General features: G+C 46.8%; 1 protein-coding gene across 1 annotated transcript in view; it reads right to left on the bottom strand.

Annotated features, from left to right (window-relative positions):
• The window catches only part of LOC138267242 (extracellular calcium-sensing receptor-like), an 83468-nt gene that overhangs the window by 25469 nt on the left and 34551 nt on the right, over nucleotides 1–23448 (bottom strand). The window contains exon 6 of the mRNA XM_069216099.1: nucleotides 5362–5583. Coding sequence (XP_069072200.1) covers nucleotides 5362–5583 — 222 coding nt within the window. The remainder of the gene's footprint in view (nucleotides 1–5361; nucleotides 5584–23448) is intronic.

Raw genomic sequence — 23448 nt, 5'->3', positions numbered from 1 at the left:
CTGGCGCACCAATCTCAGTGTTCTTAGTGGCTCTGCGCTTTGGCGTGGAAAGTCGTTAAAAGAAACTGACGTCACTGCACTGTGGCGGTGTCTATGTACTACTCCCGACATCATCACGGCGACTATGACACCCGCAGAGTCGACCGACACCACCTAGCGACACGCAAGGGTATTACCCGAAGAAAAAATCTCCAAATCCAGTCTCACGCCTGGCTAAATGCTGGTAGTAAGTTGGGGGAAATTCCTACCTCATTCATGTTCTGTTCCATTTAGCACTATTTGTTAATTCAAAATGCATCCTCACTTTTGTTTTGGGCACAAGGGGACATTTTTGCACTAAGAAATAGAACTAAATTTAAGATTACTCTTCTAGCGTAATCTTGCTGAAATCTTATTTAATTTCACATGATTATTCAACATGTAATTAGGAGCGCTACACAACCTTAATATTAACCTTGTAGCTAAAATATCTGGAAGTCAAATATCCATAGTTGCTTGTTTATAGAAATATCACTTGCTTGATGCTCCAATACTGCTAGTTTATTATATTTAACTCAAAAAACACAATGGTGGGCTGCAGAAACTAGTTGCCAGTCACAATGTTCCAATTCTTAGGTTTTACATGCTAAAGAGATGAAAGTACTTCCCACTACAAAAGTACAGTAATTATCTGGAAATTCAAAGTTCACTGCTTTATCTTAACAAAAACCGGAGTGACTACGTCTTGAATCATCATGGAGCCCAACTTACCACAGTACTATTCCATAATTCTGCATAACAATGAAAACCTATTAGGATGGAAGTACTCTATTTCATAAAGACGTCCTCCCATGCAAACATGACTGCACATGAACATACATGAAGTTAAAAAAATGTGGTGGCGTGGCAGGAGTCACACAAAAACACCCAGTCAGAAGTTCAAAGATTAACATCTCCAAAAACTACCAATCAAGCTGGTTCAACAGCATGTTTACCATTTATCACACAAATCCCAGACTTGGAAAACAACATCTTTCTTTGTGATTGTGACGTCTATTAGGTTGCCAATTTGTTGTTGCCCGTTTTCAACTAAATGGGACTAACGAAAGACAATAGTCTAACGTGGCATTGCATCAACCCAACCAATTTTATTACTATTCTAAACCATGTCATTTCCAAATAATTCAGATATTTAGAGATAGAATTAAGTACTTTTTGATTCAGCCCACATCTAGGTTTCATTCACTTTAAACATTTAAGAGTGCTAACTACAGGTCAATCGAAGACAAATACACTAGGTCAGAAATCTAATGCACATTGAAGAAGACCTGTTTGGGAATCTTGCAGCGCCCACTCAGCAACCATGTGCAACCTCCTCTAACCTTAGAAAGACTCCAACAAACAATATCTTAATTAAACTGGTCCTTTCAATACTGGCTAGGAAAAGGAAAACATGCCTATTGCACAATTCTTAGAAGCACTTAAGCACCTAAACCCCAAAGAATGTTCATGTTTAAGAAATGTTCTAAAAGCTCCATCCGTCTCTCCACTTATCAACTGTTGATCCAGAGTCTCTCATTGTCACTCACCTTTCACCCTAAAGCACATGTCTAAATCTTTACATTCTGGTCAAAATTCTAGAGGGCTACATGATATTTTTTTTCTTCTTTGCTAGTCTTACAGCAATCCTGGCAGAATCTTTGGCTAATATTCCTTGAGTTGCCTTCTCACCATTTTCAAGTGCCTGGGCATTGCATTCTAGGATGCTTCATGGCCTTGCCCAAGGTCAAAAGTAGAATGTATTGGCCACCCACCCACAGCATTGCCCACGTTCAGGGAAAGGTACATGACAAGCCTTCTACTTGGCCTTGTACAAAGAGGCCATCAGACGAACAAATCCTAAGTCTGTAGCAAAATTATCAGGTACCTTCAAGAACTGGCTCATGTGGAAACTGTTAGCTATCGGGCCTTCCCCCAAGCAAATGATGATGGTGAAGAAGACCCCATGCCCAGCTGGTAAAAAGAATAGTATAAACAATATTTTAGTAGTTACTACTGTTGAGTAATAGCATTAGGTATAGATGTTTTGTAAACTCCTTTTAAGTAATGGACAATTATCAGTGACCTGGCCCTCCCACTCCCATTAATTGTTGTGGCAGATGGAGGAACATGGCAGCTGCTTGCTAATGTGGGATAAAAATAACACAGTCGGCTCTTGACTACATATTCATTCTCCCCAACATATATAGAAATTATTTGTGGGGTTGCCCTCTTCCACAAAGCTAATAAAATAGTTTTAAAAGTAGGACACCAGACTTTTTCTCTTTTTTTAATTAAACTCTCTACTGCTGTTCTCAAGTGCTAGGACAAATTAAAAAAACAGAAACTTGCAATTGATCAGCTGCATTGTCCATTGTTGAATTCACTCTGCTAAAAGCCTTTTGAGGTGGGATTGGGTGTACAAAAACTGGCCAAAGGGCATAGGCAGAGCACACACCCTGTGCATAGTAGTAATTTCACACTGCCAGTGGATGTGTGCTGTGCACGTGTGGCACAAGGACTGTTTGCATTGTGTGGTCGAAGGTCAGGCAATGCACTGGCAGCCAGCTGTGCAATGGTTATGGCCATTGAGTTATGGGGTGGGAGTGGTGGGTGCAGACTGTTGCCAATGTGGATTGCCCAAACACCTTTGTGAATAGCTGAATGATGTGTGCAGTGAGATTTGTACATGAGGAGTGCAAATCGTGTTTGTATTTTGTCTCAGGCCACCCCATGCATTATGGTCGACTGCACATGACCACAGAGAGTGCCCAGTGGGCTTTGGGGTGTGGGTGTAGACATGAATGCATATGGATCTGATGCCTCTCTACGTTCACTTTGCCCTAACTAGGGGATGCACCAGCTGGTAGTGGAAGGCACAGAGATTAGAACATTGGTAGAATTGGTAGAGCAAAGATGGCTGATATCCTGCGCTCCTCATCCCATGTCTCATATGTGTTGTAGCTGCTATGGCTAAGACAGTGAATGTGGCTCCTGATATAAACATTTGTATAGACCAAGACTGCTATCTGAAAAGTTCTGGGTGGGGCCCCCAATGTACCCCCACCACTGGGGCCTATATTGTGTTCCCCAGTGGGATTCCAGCCTGGCACCCACAGACTGTAACTCTCTAATAGAGTAATGTTTGGCACATTTGTCGTGTAGGGTCCAGGGGTCTCCAATATTTTCTGTAATATGAGCAACTTATGTTCAATGTAAGTCGACCAAAATTACTCATATTATTAGTGTTGTAACAGTGTCTACATAAGCCAAGGTAAAATTAGTGGCCACCCTATGTCAGATTATAAGCAGGTATCTCCTCCATGCATTAGACAGAATTGTCATACATAAAGTAAATGAGCATTGACAAAGCCAATAGGTTTTGCCTATGAGAGACTTATTGGCATGTCAATGTTTTTTTTAGAAACGCTCCTTAGCAGGGCGTACCGCTGTACAACACGGTTTAAAGTTTAAAAAAAAAACAAAAAAAAAAACTAAGTGCTATGTTTCATCCAGCATTGGCGACATCATGGAGATTTTTTTGTTTACTTCAAGCCAAGTTGCACAGTAATCAGCGCTGCTGTGCAACATCTTTATAAACATTAACAAAACCAAATAGCTCTGTGAGGGCTTTTTCGCTTTGTGTAATGTTTTTTGTAGCGGGCCTGTTAGTGCCAGGAAGGTAGGGGGAGGACAAGAGAGGGAGCAGCAAGATAAGTTAATATGAGTGAAGTGCGGGAATCAACAACAGACAGCAGGGGGAGCAGGGAGGCAGCACTAACAATGGACAGTGGAAGCAGGGGAGTGAGGTGGAGAAAGCTACAGGAGGGGTGGTAAGAGGGCAGGACACAAGGTGCAGAGGCATACAATCTGTGAGAGTGCATGTCCAAAACTAAAAAAATAAACAATCTCTGAGAGTGCATGTCCAAAACTAAAAAAATAAAGAGCCTGCAGGAGCCTGACCCCAGTGGAATGGCACTGGCTGCAGATATGCAAAATGTAGTTAGTCTGCTCTCCACTGCAAGGACAGGAACACAAAGCCTAGGAGGAATCAGAAAACACAGGAAGCCATTGACCAATAAGAACCACAAAAATAAGAGTAACTTACAAGCCAACCAATGGTAAATAATGGAAAGCATGAGGCTGGCTCTAAGTCCCTTTTAAGCTTTTTTTTAGTTTACAAAAGGTTTTGCAAGGACAGTGCATGTGCTGCATATGTTGTTGAGGCAAAATCTATAAAGGCTTTATCAATTTGGGTTGCCTCTACATAATTAATACTGAACAACCGTGCAAGCCATGCGCCTGGCACCAAGCTAAAAATAAGAAGAATGACCCTTACCAACACGCAAGATTTAGCACTCAAATATCACATTTCTTTATATATTTTTGGAATTAATAAATGTTTCTACAAACATCAGCATATGAGTTCTGAAAATGCACAAATGTATTCTTTAATAAACGCTTGTCAAGTTTGGTATCCATAAAGTAATACACCTAATTAAACGATTCTAATATAGTAGGCTGGCCTGCACACATATGAGCTACTTACAAGTAAGTGGAGAGCTATCAGTAGCGCACAAGCTACTCTTGGATAAGCCTGGTGTAGTCATTTGTGATCTTTGTGACTGGGGAGGAAAATTTGCATTGTTCAGCATTCCATCCATCATCTGTTCTTTTTGCTTTTGTCGCCCTAAGTGGGAAGGGTATACCCAGACATGGGTCCTATGCTCACTGCACCACAGAATTCAAGCTAGCCTAGCTGATGAGGGGTGATCCCCCGAAACCGGTTCCAGAATGCTTGTTTCCGGTCCAGGGAGGACCTGGCCTGGCAGGTCGGGTTGTGCTGTCCCCATGGGGACAGGGTCAAGACTGATTCACATATGGCTCGGTCCAAACTCGAGTGGCGTAGTGGGCAAAAAAACGATTGACCAAACCCAGATCTTTGTCATGGGGGTGAATGTTTGTATTGTTCATCATTCCATCCATTACCTGTTATTTTTGCTATAGTCATTTGTGGAGAGGGCAAATGTGCCTTGTTTGGTTTCTAGGCTGTTAAAGCACCACGCAGAGGCATCTCAGTAGTATAATTAGGTAAGTGAGAGGGCACACAAGTCAAACCCTGCACTGTACACATCTACATTCATGATTAATAGCCACTTTTCCTATGCAAGCACAAATCTGAACCTTGAGGAATAGAGACCAGGCAGGGTCTTCCTCTAGAGGAACTAAAAATTTAGTTCCACAAAAAACAACTTTCCATCTTATTTCAGTTGTTGCAAATCTTTACTTGTGGTCTGGTACACACAAAAAGGTACATTCTCATTCTGATGCAGAACCTCTTACCTCTTTGCTTCCTGCAGCCCACAAGATGGCACTATTGTTGATGATGAGGGTTGTGCCTGATGGGGCACTAGAGTCATATTCTCCCACCTTCACCTGCTTGAAGGTGCCTTGGCGACTGCGCTGCCAGTTCACAACATCATAACGTGCGGGAGGGTTGCCGTACCTATCAAAAAAGGTCCTAGTGCTTCCCTGCAGGTGGATATTTTTGATGTAGTGAAGAAGCTGGACCAGAACAAAGAATTAAGACTTGTTAGGTAACCACATTATGATGGTTGCAGAAGCACAACATGAGTAATGATTACGGCTTTCCGATTCTTTCAATTAGCTTCACTACCACCAGAAATGCCAATCAGGGGCAACCCAAAGGGCATGAAGGTAGGCACCTGAAGCATGCCACTTTTATCCACACTTATGACCGATCTGCTTTATACCCTTCAAAGGCCATTGTACTCTGATATGATAAACCTAAATATCAATCCGAAATTATAATACTACGTCTTTAGTTTTGATGATGAGGGGCCTAATTCAGAGGAGAACACCTATCAGACACTCGAACATAATAATAACATCTATCTTGCACCCCTACTTTGTTGTTCACCTGATTCATTTAGAGGAAAGTGAAAGGTATGACTCTTTATGGTGGAGCCACATATGGCTTCAGCATTAAGAAGTCTGCTCTAATGGATGTGATGTCACTGGAAATGGCGTTGGGCATATTGCAGTATTTAGGATGGGTCACCTGCCACAATGCCAGTGGTACTACTTCTGGGTACAATTGCCTTATAAACCATATAAGCCTTGCACAGTAAACCATGAAAATGTCTCTGGTGTTCTGAGAGAGGGTTAATTATTAAAATGGATATTAAAAATAAACCCCTATTTCAGAACCTACATTTATGATCTGCAGTTGACCATGTTGCAGTGGTGAACATTCTGCTAAAGGCATTTTTCACCAAAGTGAGGATCTGCTTGGGTGAAAAACACTGTGTCTGAGCCAGGGATTCCAAAATTTGGGAGAACATCAGAGGCCAGCATGGTAGATGGGCTACTCTGCCACCCTGGTAGGCTGTTGAAAGCTAACGTTAATTCAGTCCAATAGTGTTTTCTGAATGGCACTACATGTTTGATTATATTTCATCCCTTTTCCAGTACAGACAGTACAGGCCATGCATTGCTTATGGCCTGTGTTGCACAAATAGAGAAGTGACAAAACGGAAACTAAAGATAGTTTCAACAGGACACTTGGGCATAGAGGAAGATTTTACCCTTTATCTGTGAACTAAAGATAATTTTCAGCAGGACACTTGAGGATGGAGGAAGATTTTACCCTATTATCTGGGTTTTAAATATTTTTGCTACAGAGGTGGCTCTTTACTTAGAGTGTAGAAAGACCTTCGAAAATGTAATTGTCTACTATCGCTTCTAGCATGTCTAATAAAGGTTAGAATCTCCTACTGCAAGTCTTGAGATAGAGTCATACATGGAAGGTACCACCGTCCATGCCTTAATGTAGGTTGGTGGCTTACCTAGTTGTTACCATAGTTGTTATCCATATAGTATAAAAGCTTGCACCTTATCCCAGCAGTATACAGCATCAGCTAAGGAGAACTTGATTCATGCTGAAGGACCAGTATAGTCACCAATTTTTTTTTTTTGTACAAAAACTAATTCATGTAATCTTGGAAATCTGGAAAAAGCCAGCACACTTGATGAAGAATGTTGTATTACCTTTATGGGAAAGGAAGCCAATGTTGGACACTTTTCTTCTAAGCTTCTTTGATTGGATCCGTATGCCAAGAATCAATGTAAATGTCTGGTTCTGCATCCTTTGGGTGTAGTTCAAGCTCTGAGCAGTTAGCATATGTTATGTGCATACTCTCCAATCAAAACTACATTGATTCTGTGGTAGCAAGACAATAAAAATAATTTCTTCCTGAGATCAGTTGAGTGGAGAAAAATTTCTTAAGAATAGATTGGCTAGAATTTAAACTATCAAATTGCGATCAGAGAATTTGGCCATATTTTGTGATGCACCTGCTGTGTGCCAAGATTTGTTATTCACAGGGAGATGGTGGCTTGGTGTAAACAGTTTTATATCTGACATGTGGAATTCTGCAGACATGGAAGGAGGAAATAAAAAGGAGAAATAAAGATATTTCTTCTTGTTATGCCTTTGTCGGATACGGATAGGAGCATTATTTTATGCAAACCCAGGTTTTCTAGTCTTTGTAAATCTGGGTTTGCATCAAAATACATGGGTGGATGCATGGGAAAGCCCATGCTGTACTCATGTAATGCCTACCCAACAAAAAGTACCTCAAGGCAGCACTCAGCCAGTGGCGGCTGGTGAAATATGAAAGTGGTGGTGCGTATAACAATCTGTCTACACATATCTCAAAAATCTTATCTGAAACTGGTGCTTGTCAGACCCTTGCTATGGCACTGACTCTGAACAGAAATGATAAGAAAACACACAAACGTAAGCACAACTCCCTGTCACAGTTCTATCATTGATCTCCTTTCCGATCAAGCATTCCTCTTTTTTCAAACTCTGCTCATTGTTTCTGTGTGCCATCCCAACCTTGTGCCCTTCTCTATCCTTATAGGCCTATGCCACTGCCACACTATGACCCTCATTACTACATTGGGGGGAAATGCCACCTACCGCCACGGCGACGGACGCCAACATACAGTCGCCGTGACTACCAACCGTCCACCAAAATATGACCTTAGCTGGAATTCCGCCGGAAGGCTGGTGGAATTCCGGCTACGGTCATGACGGCGGTAAGGTGGCACTGCTGCCAGCAGCAGCGCCATGCCCGTAGACAGCCGCAGACCATATCATGACCCATGATACAGCCTGGCGGTGTTCTGCTGTTGGATGCTGCTGCTGGCAGCAGCGCTGCGTCCCGTCTTCTGCCGGAGGACCCCCTGCAAGCAGGTAAGTCGGGTTCTCCAACAGGGGAGGGGATGGGGGTGTTGTGTGTGTGTGTGACTGTGTTTGCATGCAAGCATGCGGGTGTGAGGCGTGTATTATGCCTGTGTGCATGAATGGGTGTGAGTGTACGTGTATGTTGTGTTGTGTGATTGCGTGTGTGCTAGAAAGTATGTTAGTGAGTTGCTGTGTGTGTGTGCGTATGAATGTATACATGCGTGGGTGAATGTGGGGGTGCATGAGTGTGTATGTATGTGCGTGTAGGTGTGTGTATGTCGGGGGTAGGGAGAGGGAGGGGGGCATCAGGGAGGGTGAGTGGGGCAGGGGAGACCCCTATCAGTGTCAGGGAAGGAATTCCCTGGCACTGATAGTGCCTACCGCCATGGTTTCCGCGGTGGTACAAAAACCATGGAAACCATGGCGGTGGGTGGGGTCAAATTACTGTGGGTGGCCGTTACCGTCGTGGCGGTCGGTGTGGGACATTGGCGGTTTGGCTTTTGCCAAACCGCCAATGTCATAATATGGAGGAAAGTACCGCCAGGGGTCGTAATGACCCCCTATGTGTGCCTCTCTGCACCCTTCTCCATTAGCCACAGTTCCCAGTTTGTGGTTTACGCTTCCTTATCCTTCACTTCTACATTCATCCCGCTTCCTGCTAAGACTGATCTCTGATCCATATGCACCACTGTATTTTCATCATGTCCATCCTCCTACAGGCCTTGAAGAGATGGTTGCATTGAGTTCTGAATGGCAGGTGAGCCCAAGTCAAACATGTTCATGTTCAATTTAATCTGATCACAGGCTATTATCTAAAGATTCCTCTTCTTCCTCAATAAAATACTTCCTTAAATTATGGGTATTTGCAGCAAGAGGGGCAGGCCTAGTTACCTGATGAGTTTGTGCTGCAGCAGCCTACATTGTGCCAGTGGTTTCAAGTGTTGGGCACTGACAATAATTTCTGGAGAGCAAGACTTATTTTTCATTATCAGACAATGACCCAAAGCAAGAGAGGGAAAGGCAGAAAAGTGAGAAAGAAGGAGGAGCAGAAAGATAGTTAAGCTGTAAGAAAAAAAGAAAAAGTAGGGGTAAAAACACCTGAAAGAGTAAGACAAAAAGAAAGGAAGTGTATGTCATGAAAGTTAGAGGCATGGTGTGGCATCAATATTAGGGTGTGTTTGCTACTCGGAAACAGCAGAATGTAGAGCCAGGCACATATGGGAAATATCCACTCATCACTTATGTTTTTTAACAAATCATTGGGAAGCCATTCTGTTCAGAGGAGTGTCATTCATGTTCATTGTGCAACCAGGTTCTCCCTCTCCCGTACATCCCTTGCCTCTGTCCTTTGGATCCCACTAAAGCAGATGAGACAAGATGAGGCTAGCATAAAAACACAATCAGTTCATCTATTGTACATTATTTTCTCAGGTAATTGCAGTGCACCTACAATGTGCAAGCTTTGAAAGATCTTTGGAAATGTAAACAGGCAGCAAGGTAATTTTCCAAATCACTGCTGGGTATGCATCAGTTTCTTTCAGTACAGTTAAAACGTACAATCTGAGAGAGACTTCTAGTTGCAGATTCTTTACAGTAGGAAAATTCCTCTGTTGGCATGGTTACCCACTAACTTTTTGCCTTTTATTGATGCTAGTTATGATTGAAAGTGTACTGGGACCATCTAACCAGGCCCCAGCACCAGTGTTCTTTCCCTAAGCTGTACCTTTGTCTTCACAATTGGCACAGCCCTGGCACACAGATAAGTTCTTTGAAAATGGTACCCCTGGTACCAAGGGCCTTGTGGCCAGGGAAGGTCTCTAAGGGCTGCAGCATGTATTATGCCACCCATGGGTCCCCTCACTCAGCACCTGTTTTTACTTGAATTCTGAATCACCACCATTCTTCGTCCTCAAAGTCATCGGGACATTCTGGTCATGAGAAAAAATAGTCGAAAAAGAACAAACGTTCTTCAGCTTCACCCCGTCACTCGGACGATGTGGCGTGGGAAGAGTGTTGACGCTCTAGGCCTCCATCCTCGGAGCCTCCATCTAGGTCCACCCTGCACTTCTCCAGCTTCCTGGGAGTCGGAGCGTACCCTGCCCAGCACAAAGAGTTTTATGAGGCAATGTACCTCATTTTTGGGCAGACAGTCCCACTCTCGGTGCCCTCAGGCACAGGTGAGTTGGTGAGGGCACCCTCGGGTTCAAAGTCGTCGGCTTCGGCCACGACTCTGGAGGGCTTCTCTGGATCCAATCTCGGATCCGCCCCGACGCCGGTCGTGCCACAGCGACCTTTCCCGGTGTCGGGTCAGATGTCGACGCTCCAGATGTCGCTTGGACCCACAATCGACATCAACCTTATGCTCATACCCGATGAACTGGAGCCAGAACAATGTTGCTCAATGCCGATTCCGATCTCTATGGGCTCTCCTGGGCCCAGGGTTGATCCAGACCCTTATACTTATGGATATGGATATGGAGAGAGTTTAGAGGGGCCACTGGACCCTTCAGAATACCAGTTGGACCCCCAAATGGACTGGCTGCAGAATTTGGGTGTAGCCAATGGTCTAGACACCTCCCCTGACACTGGTATGCTCTCTCCCCCTACCGTGGCTATGGAGGAGGGCACCACGTACTCCATGGTTGTGAGAAGGGCGGCTGAGGTCTTGGACCTCCAGCTACCTTCTGGGAGGTTAGGCCTAATATCCTAGTGGATGTTCTTCAGCCAGGGTCTTCCACATCAGACCCCTTTCTCCCTTTTAGTGAGGCACTGACCAACATCCTTTTGGGTACTTAGTCCAGACCCAGCACAGGGGCTCCTGTTAATAGGACGATTGCCCACCACCATCGACCTCCACCAACAGATGCGAAATTCCTCACTCAAGACCCCACGCCTGAGAGCCTTGTGATCCAGGCTTCCTCTTCTTCCTCTGGCGCATTCCCTACCACCCCTCCGGATAGGGAATCAAAAAGACTGGATAGTTTGGGTAAGAAAATGTTTTCTTCTGCAAGTCTAGCGCTATGGTCCGTGAACACTGCATTCCGATTGAGCCACTATTCCCATACTCTCTGGGATACAGTTGCGCCGGTGCTGCCTACAGTTCCCGGAGGAGGCCTGTACTGTCCTCTCCCAAGCGCTCGCAGATGGGAGAGATGTAGCCAAGTTCATCATTCGCTGTGGACTGGATAGAACCGACTCTCTAGGCAGATCGGTTGCATCGACTGTGGCATTAAGACGTCACACCCGGCTGAAAACATCAGGCTTCTCGGGTGATGTTCAGCAAACGCTGATGGACATGCCCTTTCATGGCACCCATCTCTTCGGAGACAAGGTGGACTCGGTGCTCGAGCGCTTCAAGGATTCCCAAGCCACGGCCCGGTCCCTTGGCCTCGCTCCTGCCCCTAGACCCCACCAGTCCCCCTCTCGCCCCTTTCGAGGCTTTGGAAGGGGCACCCAACCATGTCCTTTTCCACTGAGCCATCGACCCACACATGCTGTACAGCCCCTGCGTGGCCGCGGACGTGGGATCCCACGATCTTGGAGAGCAGGTCGCCCAATCCACCCTGACCCCCTCCCGCCCTCAGCCTCCAAACCTTCCTAGTCTGTTGGAACACCTGGAACCAGTTGGTGGCAGAAATTCACAATCATCTACCCCACTGGAAATCCAATACCATGGACAGGTGGGTCCTCCAGATTGTTCGGAAGGCTAGTCCCTCCCTTTCAAATCTTCTCCTCCAGCCATGTCAACTTCATTCGACCACATATCGGAGGACCATATGACACTTCTCTGCGAGGGAGTCCAAGCTCTTTTGGCCAAAGGAGCTATAGAGAGGGTCCCTGCATCAGAAGTAGGTTGTGGTTGTTATTCCCGCTATTTTGCCAAAGAAGGACAAGGGCCGCAGTCCTATCTTAGATCTTCGGTCCCTCAATCTCTTCCTCCAATGCGAGTTCAAGATGCTGACATTGGCTCAGGTCTTATCTGCCCTGGACCTGGGAGACTGGATGATATCATTGGACTTGCAGGACGCATACTTCAACATCCCCATCTTGCCGCCCTACAGACGTTACCTAAGATTTGTGGTAGGCCAGGAGCACTTTCAATTCACCGTCCTCCGTTTTGGCCTTACCAACGCCCCTCAGGTGTTCATGAAGGTGATGGTATTGGTTGCAGCTCATCTGCGCAAGTTAGGGGTCCCAGTCTTCCCCTACCTCGACGACTGGCTGTTCAAGACAAATACGCCCCAGAAAGTCGTCTCCCACCTCCAGACTATGGCGAACTGTGAGAAGCTGGCCTGGTTTGTAGTGGGTACCAGAGGTACTTACACCTTATACCAGGTTCAGTGATCCACCTTAGTGTAGGCAGTGTCTAGCAGAATAGGCTGTCTAGGGGTAGCTGTAGCAGAGCAGCCAAGGCTGAACTAGGAGACATGCAAAGCTCTTGCAATACCACTATAGTCACACTTATTGATACACAAGAAAGGCAATACTCAGTGTTACCAAAAATAAAGGTACTTTATTTTAGTGACACAAGGCCAAAAATATCTTAGAGGCAATACTCCTCCTGGAGATAAGTATTATACACAATATATACACTAGTAACCAAAATTAGGTAAGTACACAGTCAGAAAAGAGTGCAAACAGTGAAAAACACAATTGATTGCAACGGGCCTTGGGGCAACACAAACCATATACTAAAACAGTGGAATGCGAATGTCGGTTTCCCCCTAGGCAAGTGTAGTGTGTAGAGGGGCACTGGGAGTGTAAGAAAACACCAAAGGTAAGTAAAGTACCTGTAAGGAAATGCCTCCTTGGCATGGTTACCCCCTGACTTTTTGCCTTTGCTGATGCCAAGTTATGATTTGAAAGTGTGCTGAGGCCTGCTAACCAGGCCCCAGCACCAGTGTTCTTTCCCTAACCTGTACCTTTGTTTCCACAATTGGCACACCCTGGCATCCAGGTAATTCCCTTGTAACTGGTACCCCTGGTACCAAGGGCCCTGATGCCAGGTCTCTAAGGGCTGCAGCATGTCTTATGCCACCCTGGAGACCCCTCACTCAGCACAGACACACTGCTTGCCAGCTTGTGTGTGCTGGTGGGGAGAAAATGACTAAGTCGACAAGCCACTCCCCTCAGGGTGCCATGCCAACCTCACACTGCCTACAGGTATAGATAAGTCACCCCTCTAGCAGGCCTTACAGCCCTAAGGCAGGGTGCACTATACCATAGGTGAGGGCATAGGTGCATGAGCACTATGTCCTTACAGTGTCTAAGCATAACCTTCCAGTGTGGGCTGACTAGTTTTAGCAGCCTGCCACACACCAGACATGTTGCTGGCCACATGGGGAGAGTGCCTTTGTCACTTTGTGGCTAGTAACAAAGCCTGTACTGGGTGGAGGTGCCTCTCACCTCCCCCTGCAGGAACTGTAACACCTGGCGGTGAGCCTCAAAGGCTCACCCCCTTTGTTACAGCACCCCAGGGCATTCCAGCTAGTGGAGTTGCCCGCCCCCTCCGGCCACGGCCCCACCTTTGGCGGCAAGGCCGGAGGAGATAATGAGAAAAACAAGGAGGAGTCACTGGCCAGTCAGGACAGCCCTAAGTTGTCCTAAGCTGATGTGACTCTGACTTTTGGAAATCCTCCATCTTGCAGATGGAGGGTTCCCCAATAGGATTAGGGATGTGCCCCCCTCCCCTCAGGGAGGAGGCACAAAGAGGGTGTAGCCACCCTCAGGGCTAGTAGCCATTGGCGACTAACCCCCCAGACCTAAACACACCCCTAAATTGAGTATTTAGGGGCTCCCAGAACCTAGGTAACTAGATTCCTGCAAACTAAGACGAAGAAGGACTGCTGAGCTGAAAAACCTGCAGAGAAGACGGAGACACCAACTGCTTTGGCCTCAGCTGTACCGGCCTGTCTCCCCACTTCAAGAGAACTGCAACAGCAACGTGTTCCACAGGGTCCAGTGACCTCTGAAGCCTCAGAGGACTACCCTGCATCTAAAAGGACCAAGAACTCCCGAGGACAGCGGCTCTGCTCCAAAGAAGAAACATCTTTGCAACAAAGAAGCAACTTTGAAAGAACACACGTTTCCCGCCGGAAGCGTGAGACTTTGTACTCTGCACCCGACGCCCCCGGCTCGACTTGTGGAGAACCAACACTACAGGGAGGACTCCCCAGTGACTGCAAGCCCGTGAGTAGCCAGAGTTGACCCCCCTGAGCCCTCACAGTGACGCCTGCAGAGGGAATCCAGAGGCTCCCCCTGACCACGACTGCCTGCTTCTAAGAACCCGACGCCTGGTAAGGACACTGCACCCGCAGCCCCCAGGACCTGAAGTATCCGACCTCCAGTGCAGGAGTGACCCCCAGGTGGCCCTCTCCCTTGCCCAGGTGGTGGCTACCCCGAGGAGCCCCCCCTTGCCTGCCTGCATCGCTGAAGAGACCCCGGGTCTCCCTTTGAACTACATTGCAAACCCGACGCCTGTTTGCACACTGCACCCGGCCGCCCCCATGCTGCTGAGGGTGTACTTTTTGTGCTGACTTGTGTCCCCCCCCCCCGGTGCCCTACAAAACCTCCCTGGTCTGCCCTCTGAAGGCGCGGGTGCTTACCTGCTGGCAGACTGGAACCGGGGCACCCCCTTCTCCATTGAAGTCCATGTGTTTTGAGCACCACTTTGACCTCTGCACCTCACCGGCCCTGAACTGCTGGTGTGGTAACTTTGGGGTTGCTCTGAACCCCCAATGGTGGGCTACCTTGGATCCAACTTTGAACCCTGTAGGTGGTTTACTTACCTGCAAAACTAACAAACACTTACCTCCCCCAGGAACTGTTGAAAATTGCAGTGTCCAGTTTTAAAATAGCTATTTGCCATTTGTGTGAAAACTGTATATGCTATTTTGCTAATTCAAAGTTCCTAAAGTTCCTAAGTGAAATACCTTTCATGTAAAGTATTGTTTGTAAATCTTGAACCTGTGGTTCTTAAAATAAACTAAGAAAATATATTTTTCTATATAAAAACCTATTGGCCTGGAATTGCCTTTGAATGTGGGTTCCCCATTTATTGCCTGTGTTGGTAAAACAAATTCTTAACACTACCCTCTGAAAAGCCTACTGCTCGACCGCACTACCACAAAATAGAGCATTAGAATGATCTCTTTTTGCCACTATCTTACCTCTAAGGAGAACCCTTGGACTCTGTGCATGCTATTTCTTACTTTGAAATACTGCATACAGAGCCAACTTCCTACAGTACCCCACCCAAGAGCCCAGGAAAACAGGAGTAAAGTACAGCAAGTTTCCTCAGAACACACTAGGAGTCATGGTAAAGGACTATGCAAAAACCAAGCAAGACTGTAAGACACCAACAATGAATTCCTGGACCTGAAGACCTGTGGAGAGTCCAGAAGTCAATGAAGAGTCCAGGAAAAACAGGAGCCCCTGCCAACCCAGATGAAGGAGCAAAAGTGGATTCTCTGGTTAGAAGAAAAGAGCAGAAATCCACCAACGAAGACAGCTGTGGGTTCCTGCTTGGTGCAAGAGATGTCCCACATCGAGTCGTTGGATGCAGGCTGGTTTTCGTCATTGGATTTCACCAACAAGCCTTGGCTCACGCAAATGTTGTGTTTGGTGGGAAAAGGCTCTACCTGGGCCCAGGAGGGACCTGGGTGCCTCAACTCGGATTGAGGAGACAGAGGGGGCTCTCAGCACTTTAGAGAGTCCTCAGGAGACCAGGCAGCCCCCACGGGAGTCCCAGAACACGGGGACAAAGGAGTTGCAGAATGCCGCAGTCGCAGCACTACACCAAGGGACCCCATGCCGCCGTGGAACAACTCAGGGAGCTGAGCATCGCCGGATAAAGTGCTGGGGACCTGGGCAACACTGTGCACGAAGGGCTTTTGGAAGACGTGCACAGAAGCCCAAGGAGCTGCAGAACACGCTGTGCACAGGGGTACTGTCAGGCACAGGAAGGCAATCCCTTACCTCTACCAAATTTGGAAAGCTGGTACCAAATTTGGAAAGCTGGACCTTTGGACAGTCAGGATTACTTCGGTCCACCACCTCTGTCCCAGGGATCACGCTCGTTGACACGAGAGGAGTCCAAGAGTACCGGTTGTCATTGCAGAGAGGTGCTCCACAGGAGATTCCTTTGGTTCTTCCGGTGCAGAATGAAAACAGGCAGTCCTCCAAGCGTGCACAACCTGGAAACTGTTGCAGTTGCTGGCTGGAGCTGAAGTTGCAGGATCACAGTAGCCTTCTTTAACAAACAAGGCTGAGTGGACTCTTTGTCAAGAGGCTCTTTGTCTCTGGACTTGGGTGGAACATCAGGGCATTTCCCTGGTGGTTCAACATCTGGTGGGGTCTTTGAACGCCAGAGCAGATGAACTAAGCAGATGATGCATAGTCGCACATGAATGGCATCTCCATCCAGAGGTGACGCAAGGTGTTTTTCAGCAGCGAGGGGAGCTTTGGTTAGATCTCTTCGCCTCCGCAGAGAAAGTGCAATGTCAGCTGTTTTGCACGTTGGAGTTTCCAAGGCTGCACTCGCTCGGCGATGCTTTTTGTCTCGGGGGGAGCTCAGGCCTCCTGTACAACTTTCCGCCCGTACCACTTCAGGCCAGAGTTCTGAACAAGATCAGGAAAGAACGGGCCCAAGTTATCATGGGGGCTCCGGACTGGGCACGAAGAGTTTGGTATCCCGAGCTCTTGAGCATGGCCAGAGCTCCTCCGATCAGACTGCCCATTCGGGAGGATCTTCTGTCGCAGCAGCAGGGAACGGTCATCCACATAAATCATTCTCTGCCTCCTTGCGTGGAGATTCAGCGGCGACAGTTGATGGCTTTGACCTTCCACCCGAAGTCTGTAGCGTCATCTTGGCAGCCAGGCATCCCTCCACCAAAATAGTACGCGCCTGTTGCTGGAAAAAATTTGTGGCATGGGGTATCAACAAATCTGTCGATCCTCTCTCTGCTCCTCTTTCTAAAGTTCTGCTCTTTGTTCTCTGTCCTGCCCAACAGGGCTCTGCCTTAGGCACCATCAAGGGCTATCTTTCTGCTATTTCTGCCTTCCTGAGACTACCTGACCAACCTTCTTTATTCAAATCTCCCATTTTAGGAGGTTTCTCAAAGGCCTCACACATCTCTTCCCACCTATCCCTTTTATCATGCCCCAATGGGATTCAAATTGAGTCCTCACATATCTGATGTGCATTCGAACCGCTTCATAGCTGCCCTTTACGGCTCCTAACCATCAAGACTGCCTTCTTGGTTGCCATTAACTCTGCTCGCAGGGTAAGTGAGCTCCAAGCTCTGTCATCGAAACCACCTTTTCTGGAAGTACATTCTGACAAAGTGGTACTCTGCATTAGGGCTTCTTTTCTCCCTAAAGTGGTAACGCCCTTCCATGTAGGTCAATCCATCACCTTGCCTACTTTTTACCCACCCCCACATCCCTCACATAAGGAGGAGAGACTCCACCTCCTGGCCCAAAAAGAGCATTGGCGTTCTACCTTGATCCTACTAAAGACTTCCGGGTGGACGATTAGCTCTTTGTAGGATATGTGAGGGTGAAGAAAGGGAAGGCGGTGCAAAAGAGAACCATATCACGATGGGTCCTCCTATGCATAAGAATGTGCTACGCTTTGGCAAAGAAGCAACCCCCGGAGAGCTTGCTAGCTCACTCAACCAGAGCAACTACAGCTACCACAGCATTAGCACGAGGCGTTCCAGTCCTGGATATCTGTCAGGGAGCCATGTGGGCATCTCTGCACACGTTCACCAAGCACTACTGTCTCGACAGTCAGGTCCATAGGGACGGCTACTTTGATCATTCAGTCCTACTTCCTGGTGTGATCTTGGTTCGCAGCCCACCTCCGGGGATGGTATTGCTTGGGTATCTATTCAAAGGTAAAGAATTTGCAACTAGAAGTCTCAGATCTACAAGTTACTTACCTTCGGTAACGATATGTCTGGTTGAGACATAGGGGGTTATTCTAACTTTGGAGGAGTGGTAATCCGTCCCAAAAGTGACGGTAAAGTGACGGATATACCACCAGCCGTATTACGAGTTCCATAGGATATAATGGACTCGTAATACGGCTGGTGGTAAATCCGTCACTTTTGCGTCACTTTTGGGACGGATTACCACCTCCTCCAAAGTTAGAATAACCCCCATAATCTAGTTGCAGATTCCTTACCCACCCGCAAATCCTCCCCCTTCTGCGAACAGGTTCCTTGGGGCGGGAACTTTCCTTGAAGGGCCGGGGTTTTGGTGCACAGCACTCAGTGTTCTTCATGGCTCCGCGCTTCTGGCATGGCAAGTCGTGAAAAGAAACAGATGTCAGTGCGCCGTGGTGGCGCCTATACAAGACTGCAACGTCATCACGGCAAAAATGACGCCACTGACACCCGCGGAGTTGACCGGCGCCACCTAACGGCGTGCAGAGGTACTGCTCGAAGAAAAAGTCTCCGGATCCAGTCTGACGTCTGGTGGAATTCAAAAGGTAAGGAATCTGCAACTAGAATATGTCTGTACCAGATATATCATTACCGAAGGTAAGTAACTTGTACTTTTCTCCAAACACTTATATTTAGTTCATAATTAGTTTAGTGTTTCAGTTAAAAGCTTGCATAAATCCCACTATACAAGCCCCTCCAACAATTCCTCTCTCTTTTTCCTGATATCAGAAACTGAGCCACACTAAACCAAAAAATACACACTCCTTTACTTAGACATATGAAGACGACTTTGACTAAAAACCTTGCTAATTTACGTATTTACTAAAGGATAAGTGGCCTCAGCCACACACATTTAAAAAAAAAGCCCCTAAAAAGCTGCCTCTAAGCTTTAACAAGTCACAGGTAGGCGTAGGTGAAGCATTCACAGAAGCTCTGTTGATAGAAAGGTGCTGCCTTCTCACCTACAGGGCAATGGATGTGATGGGCAGAAGGAAAGAAAAACATTTACGAACAACTATAGCAGCCAAGCAAAACACAGTAACATCAATATAATACATGGTATTCTGTAATCCCTGTATAAACAGCTGTCTCTAATTTAATTATAAAGGAAAGATGTCAGACCCTCACTAATATACTTGAGTTCTTCCTCATAATGCCTGCTGCCAGAGCCAACAGCCCAGATGAAAGGTAGGTCAGGACATGGAGCGTAAATAAAGCAGCTTACAATGGCAAGCATAGAGAATATTTATTTTTTCACTCCTTTGATAGGGAAAAGCTATTATCTTTCTGCATGTTTCTATGCATTCCGAGGTACTGCAGCTTTCTTTGATAAAAAAAACTGACTTGTATTGAACTGTTTCTAATATCTGTTTGCAAAAAATGTCTCATAGGTTTTAAATGTGTTTAATTTTGCACTACATATTTTATTTTAGTCTTCAGGTTTACATTCTTGCCCTTTCATATGAAAGAGTGACGCACCAAGGTGTTCAGTGGTTCTTGGGAAACGTGATGGTCCAGTCATAAATTATATGGAATAAAGTACCCCCAGGCCTACATGATATGGATATTGCTAGTCACCTTGGGGTTCCATAACCTCACACAGGAACTCGGCCTTCGACCTTGTTCCTCTATATGGATATGGAACTCCTCAGTGACTTGAAATATCCTTATAATGTACGGCAGAGGATACTTTATCCATTTTGTAATGTTTGCTTAGCACTTCAGAGAGTATCAACCATCCGCGAGGTGCAGAAAGAAGGAGAGAAATGTAGAACTGGAGAAGTCCCACGGACAGCCAGATGTCACAGACCAAAGAATATTAACCTCTTAGGTGCGGGCGTCAGCCACTGGCCGACGCCCACACACCCTCCCTGGTGCGGGTCACGACCAGTGGCCGACACCAGGAAGGGCATTAATAAATCCTCGGGTGCGTCGCACCCGAGGATTTATTTATTTTGATTTACTCCCCCCGGGAGACACGGAAGCTACTGTGTCTCCCCCCGCCCCCCACCCGCCCCTTTGTGACGTCAGCGCGCCGCGAGGCACGCTGACGTTGCAAAGGTGTTTTCCCCATGAAAGCAGGAAGCAGCCTTGCGGCCGCTTCCTGCTTTCATGGGGAAAACGGCCTTTTACACGTTCGGGAAGGCCTCGTAAGAAAGGGGAGAGTCTCCCCTTTCTTACGAGGCCTTCCTGAAAGTGTTTCCTGGCCCCCGATCGCAGCACGGAAAACGGGCCGCCCCCCCCCCCGGCATAATTTTTTTTATAAAAAAAAAGGTAGGTGCCCCCCAGGGGATTTTTTTTTTTTCAAAAAAAAAAAAAATGAAATGACAGGGGGTCGCCCGTGGGCAGGTGGGGGCAATTTTTTTTTTAGATGTTGTAGGGTTTCCCTGGGGGCCATTTTGGCCCCCAAGGAAACCATACAACAACTAAAAAAAAATATATGTATATATCTATATATATATATATATATATCTATGTAGATAGATATATCTAGGTACATGGATATATCTATAGATATATCTATGTAGATATATATATATATATATATATATATAGGTAGATCTGTATCAAAGAGATTTATAAAGCGCGCTACTCACCTGTGAGGGTCTCAAGGCGCTGGGGGGGGGGGGGACGGGGGGAGGGAAAGGGGCTAGGAGGTTCACTGTTCAAAAAGCCAGGTTTTGAGGCCCTTCCTGAAAAGAAGTAGGTTTTGGGTCTTGCGAATGTGGGTTGTGAGTGCGTTCCAGGTTTTGGGTGCAATGTAGGAGAAGGATCTGCCCCCGGTGGTGGTGTGTTTGATGCGGGGGACAGAGGCGAGAGAGAGGTCTGCTGAGCGGACGTTTCATGTGGGGGTGTGGAAGGTGACTCTCGTTGAGGTAGGCAGGGCCTGTGTTGTGGAGTGATTTGTGTGCGAGGATGAGGATCTTGAAGGTGATCTTTTTGTCAATGGGGAGCCAGTGGAGGGATTTGAGGTGTGGAGAGATGTGTTCGTGTCGGCGGAGGTCGAGGATGAGTCGTGCTGCTGAGTTCTGGATGCGTGTAGTTTGCACTTGAGTTTTAGAGTGGTGCCGGCGTAGAGGGCGTTTCTGTAATCAAGCCTGCTGCTGATGAGTGCGTGAGTGACAGTTTTTCTGGTCTCTGTGGGGATCCATTTGAATGTTTTTCAGTATACGGAGTTTGTTGAAGCATGAGGAGGTAAGAGCGTTGATTTGTTGGGTCATAGAGAGGGAGGAGTCTAGGATGATGCTGAGGTTGCGTGCGTAGTTGGCGGGGGTGGGTGCAGGGCCTAGCGTGGTGGGCCACCATGGGGGGTCCCAGGTGTTTTTGTGTGGGCCAAAGAGGATTATTTCGGTTTTGCTTGAGTTGAGTTTCAGGTGGTTGGCTGTCATATATACATCACTTTTGTCAATATGTGTGTGGTTTCCCTGGGGGGAAAAGGGTCCGACTTGTCTAGTGGCAGTTTTAGTGCCATAAAGAAGCGCAGAAGGTTTATATGCCTACTGCAAAGAGCACATCTGTATTTTATGTAAATAGCTGAGTACATTAGTAAAGTCTATGGAGAGATGAAGGGCACTTTTGCTGGGTGGTAATGAGGGAATCCGAGGAGGAGGGAGTGGGAGCACCAATAATGATTGTTGGACTGGGCGCAGGAGGTGCTAAAGACTGTGACGAATGGTATGTGACAAGGTGTTTTTTGAGTGTCTTGAAAGTACATGCTGATTGAGGGAAGAAGCGCAGGTAAGGTGGCCTCTACTGTTGCACGTATCTCACACACACCATCGATTTTGTGACTGTCTACGTAGGCTAGTGTTTTAGAGCAACAGTTTAGCCAATAGCAGAGATGGCATCTTGATGGATGACTGCTGCCTGCACTCGGGTTATAGAGGACCGCTCTGACATAGGATCAGAGACTGAGACATCAGATACTGAGACAGCATCTGAGGGATAGGACAATGGCGCAGACTCTGGGAGTGATTTTTCAGTCAGAGGAGTCCCATTCGAAAACTCCTCTTCCAGTACATTATGAGGGAGGTGATGAGGACAGTCCTGCTGTCCCTTCGCAAGCTGTTCGTGCAACTGGGTAATAGTGGGTTAGGCCAACCCAGAGAGCAGGTGAATGCGGCGGCAAGCAGAGAGAGAGTGCTCTCTTGGGAGCTCACCAATTTAGTTCAGCCCCAAATTCCACCACCCAAATCATATTGTGGAGACATCAAAATTGTCTATGGCAAAACAAACTGGTTTTGTAAGGCAGGCACCTGTGTTTTTGGTCCTGGATTCGGCGGCCATATAGAGAAACACACTAAACCCAAACATTTTTGGAAACTAGACATTCGGGGGAGTCCACAGAGGTGTGACTTGTGTGGATTCCCCAAAGTTTTCTTACCCAGAATACCCTGCAAAGCTGAAATGTTGAAAAAAAACTCTATTTTTCTCGCATTTCTGTCACACAAACTACAGAATTATGCTGGGATCCACAACATTCCTACCACCCAGTGACTCCTCACCTGTCCTGATAAAAACACTACCCCACTTGAGTGCCTACACCTAGTGCCTGTGTCAGGAATGGATCACCCCAGGGTCAACAGCTGCCTCACGTAAGGACCAACATTGACCGTTGTGTGATCTATTCCTGTCGCAGGCACCAGGCCTAACCACACAAGTGAGGTATCATATTTATCGGGAGACTTGGGGGAACGCTGGGTGGAAGGAAATTTGTGGCTCCTCTCAGATTCCAGAACTTTCTGTCACCGAAATGTGAGGAAAACGTGGTATTTTAGCCACATTTTGAGGTTTGCAAAGGATTCTGGGTAACAGAACCTGGTCCGAGCCCCGCAAGTCACCCCTCCTTGGATTCCCCTAGGTCTCTAGTTTTCAGAAATGCACAGGTTTGGTAGGTTTCCCTAGGTGCCGGCTGAGCTAGAGGCCAAAATCTACAGGTAGGCACTTCTCAAAAAACACCTCTGTTTTCTTCCAAAAATTTGGATGTGTCCACGTTGCGCTTTGGGGCGTTTCCTGTCGCGGGCGCTAGGCCTACCCACACAAGTGAGGTATCATTTTTATCGGGAGACTTGGGGGAACGCCGGGTGGAAGGAAATTTGTGGCTCCTCTCAGATTCCAGAACTTTCTGTCACCGAAATTTGAGGAAAACTTGTTTTTTTAGCCACTTTTTGAGGTTTGCAAAGGATTCTGGGTAATAGAACCTGG

This window comes from Pleurodeles waltl, chromosome 12 (genome assembly GCF_031143425.1).
Source record: "Pleurodeles waltl isolate 20211129_DDA chromosome 12, aPleWal1.hap1.20221129, whole genome shotgun sequence".
NCBI lineage: Eukaryota > Metazoa > Chordata > Amphibia > Caudata > Salamandridae > Pleurodeles > Pleurodeles waltl.
The sequence above is the reverse complement of the archived record's forward strand: the minus strand, read 5'-3'. Positions and strand labels throughout refer to the sequence as shown.